General features: G+C 44.5%; 1 protein-coding gene across 1 annotated transcript; it reads left to right on the top strand.

The window, feature by feature from the left end:
- The first annotated feature begins 213 nt into the window (after positions 1-213).
- LOC134576942 (olfactory receptor 6N2-like) lies at positions 214-1,134 on the top strand. The gene has a single exon (XM_063435607.1). It carries the CDS (start codon positions 214-216, stop codon positions 1,132-1,134), a length of 921 nt encoding a protein of 306 aa, XP_063291677.1.
- Positions 1,135-3,518: the final 2,384 nt, after the last annotated feature.

The following is a 3,518-nucleotide window of genomic DNA, read 5'->3' as shown; positions in this document are numbered from 1 at the left end:
GAGTACAACACCTATTCTTTATTTCACTTGTCAAGAATAGAAATATCACAGGCAATACTACTTATCATTTATAGTACCCGTTGATGAGCTCATTCGTATATGTCCAGAGTCTAAACATACTGTCCATTGAATGTTAAAATATATGTATGGGCTTACTGAGATCTTCTGATAAATGCTTCATCTCTAGAATTTTTTTTCACCGTAGAACAAAATATGGATTTCAACAACAGAAGTCAAGTGACTGAGTTTATAATTTTGGGGTTTCCAACGCTAAACCGATATGGTCCATTTATTTTTCCTTGTCTTCTGCTTGTCTATCTCCTTACCATTTTTGGAAACCTACTTGTATTGGTGATCATCCGAATGGACTTGCGACTCCACACCCCTATGTACTTTTTTATCAGTGTTCTCTCCTTTTTAGAGCTGTGCTATACTGCTACCACCATTCCAACAATGCTCATTAACCTTCTTGTACCAAGAATGAACATTTCCTTTATCGGTTGCCTCTCACAGATCTATTTCTTCCATGCCCTTGGATCTAGCGAGTGCTATCTACTGACAAGCATGGCATATGATCGTTACATGGCAATTTCCCACCCTCTACACTACCAGTCTATTATGACACCTAAAATGACCATACAGATGGTATCTATCAGTTTTACTTGTGGTTTCATATGCCCCATTGCCGAAATTATCTTAATATCTAAACTCTCCTTTTGTGGTGTTAATGAAATTCATCACATCATCTGTGATTTACCACCAGTTCTAAATTCAGCATGTACAGAGACTACAGTCAATGTGTTGGTTGACTTTGCAACCAATAGCCTTTTTATTTTGTTGCCGTTTTTCTTCATAATGATCTCCTATGCTAAAATTATTATTGCTATACTGAAAATAAGCACAAAAACAGGACGTGCAAAGGCCTTCTCCACTTGTGTATCACATTTGAGCGTAGTACTGGTGTTTTTTACATGTATTGTATTTATGTATGTAAGACTCACAAAGAGTTATTCTTTGTACTACGATCGTGTTCTTGCTGTTATTTACTCAGTACTTACGCCTATATTCAACCCAATTGTTTACAGTTTAAGGAACAAAGAGATCAGAATGGGTTTGAGACGTGTACTATGTTAAATAAACTATTTAATCTAATCAGAGACAGCACTGACACCTTGATCAGACTAATACTTAACACTCCAAGCCCCATAACAACTACAGCCGGCTAATGTAAAAAATCAGTAATGGCTGTTTTGACCCTTGTGTGATCACTGCATTCAGCAGTTTCGTTTTTTTTAGACAATCTCTATTTTTGAGTGGGTCGCGATTTTGACAAATACAGAGCACATGTAGACATATTCATGGGGTAGACGATACAAGTAGTAACAGTGTGAGTGTTACAGATCCTATACAAAAATAAACACATGCTGAATTTTAACAAATGCCCCTTAATAATTTAATGAGATTTTATAAGAAACTGACATTCATTCCTCCGATAGCAAACAGCAAGCTTTAGGTCGGTGCTAGATCATTGGTCACATTGTTGTATTGGCGGTATATTACCAAGACTGAGTATCTACGTTGTGACATTTTGCTATTGTTTGCAGTGTTGGAAGGAAAAGGGGGTATCTCAGTTAATCTCATGGCAGCAAATGTGTAAAGAGAATCATGCATTATCTTTATCTCCTTTAAATTGGGGTTATCCATCCTTGGTCATCTCCCCTCCCCCCATCCCCTAGGCTATCTGAATTTTTTGTCTATCTCAAATTCCGTGCACCTTTCAAGCAAGCATGGTTAACGTTCAGTGGGTCACTCGTAGGTGGGAAACACATGTAATAGACAGCTATGTAAAAATATTGTCATAGTGGCATTGCCTGTTTAAACAGCTTGCGTATCCACGCCAGAGGAACTGTCCTGGCCTTGGGTGCTGAGTGGGTAGAACTGTGGTACACGTATGGGTCTTGTGTCCCGCATTTAAACCCATGTGTGAGCCACTAGGGCCTAGGAATGGGGCTGTCTCGGTTGGGTCACTGGTAGGGCTGTCACGTCTGGTTAATGGGTCAGTCTTAGGGTGTACCAGGTAGTACATAAGATAATTTGCTACTGTCACGCTGTTCGGTGGGGTTGCGTGGATTGGTCAAGTTGGGTAGTCGCTGAGTAGCACCCTTCAGTCAGATTACTTGGGATAAGGACATGGGAGTGTAGATTCCCCCCCCCCCCACATCATAGGCCGCCCAATGTGCTTACGTCAAGAAGGGGAAGGACTGGGGCGGAGAGAAGAGGGTAGGGAAAGATGGGAAGAGAGAGAAAAAAAGGGAGGGAAGAGGAGAGAAGAAAAAAAAATGAGACACACCTTTCCCCATCCACTACTCACAGCCTCACACTGTCCAGCGGGGTTTGCGACTCCCCTTGGTGATAGCGCAGCCAGGGTCCCTCCGGTATCCGCACTGTCTCGTTTGTCTCCCGTACCGCCGTCGAGGGCCCGGTCACCCTCACCGAGAAGTGAGTGGCTAGGTCAGCTGGTCCGGCCCTGTGGGGGGAACCTGATGTCCCCTTAATCTCCACCTGTGGGGGGCATAGGCCTCGGGACTCCTTGTGGTGCATTTTGTGCCATGTATGTGCGCCAAGGGGCCCACATTAGGGCACATTTATCAGAGGTGCCACGCAATGAGGCCATGAGAGACTCCATACTGTACAGGGCTTCGATCCAGTCCATCCACTGTTCGATGGTCGGTGGATCTGCAGTGTGCCATTTGAGCAGGATAAGGGATTTGGCCACGTTTAGCAAATGTCTTGTGAGAGAGTGCTTGTACATTGAAAGAGAAAGTGTTGTATGGTGTAACAGCATCGGCAGGGATTGAAAGGACAGGTCCGAATCTAAGATTTCGGTAATCTTGGAATGTATGAGTTGCCAGTATGGTCCGATTTTTGTGCACGACCACCAGTTATGCAGGTCCATCCCTGTTTCGGTCCTGCATCTCCAGCATGCGTTGCGAAGTTTACTATTCATGCGATGAAGTCGGACTGGGGTCTGGTACCAGTTAACAATGAGTTTACAGTTGAGCTCCTGCACTTTGGTGCTAATAGGGCCTTGGTGCGCTAGGATGTGTATTTTTTCCCATTGTGGATCCATTAGTGTGCATCCTGTGGCCTGTTCTCAGTGGGACATTTCCTTGGGGGGTGTATGTGGCATTGAGGTGAGCAACAGGGAGTAGAGAAGCGTTATCCCTTTTACGAGTCGGTCCAAGTGTTTACGAGTGGACCAAGTGTTTGCCTATGCTGGATTGGTAATAATGTTGAATCTGGTGGTACCTAAATCTCCCCATGTGCGAGGGGGCACCGTCTGGGGCCAGTTCCAGTAGGGGTTTAAGTTTTGTAGCGGAGCAGAGCTGTTTCATGTAAGTCCAGTCTGAACCGCCCAGTTCTGCGACATCTTTGGGCGTCAGACCGCCTGTTATTTTAGGGTTGTGGGTCAGTGACGTCAGGGGGGATGGGATCATGGTGAGCGCACCTCTCAGTCG

The sequence above is a fragment of the Pelobates fuscus genome, chromosome 11 (genome assembly GCF_036172605.1).
Source record: "Pelobates fuscus isolate aPelFus1 chromosome 11, aPelFus1.pri, whole genome shotgun sequence".
Classification (NCBI taxonomy): domain Eukaryota; kingdom Metazoa; phylum Chordata; class Amphibia; order Anura; family Pelobatidae; genus Pelobates; species Pelobates fuscus.
The sequence above is the reverse complement of the archived record's forward strand: the minus strand, read 5'-3'. Positions and strand labels throughout refer to the sequence as shown.

Coding starts and splice junctions, on each gene's coding strand:
- LOC134576942 (XM_063435607.1), top strand. CDS start 214: ATGGATTTCAACAACAGAAGTCAAGTGACTGAGTTTATAATTTTGGGG.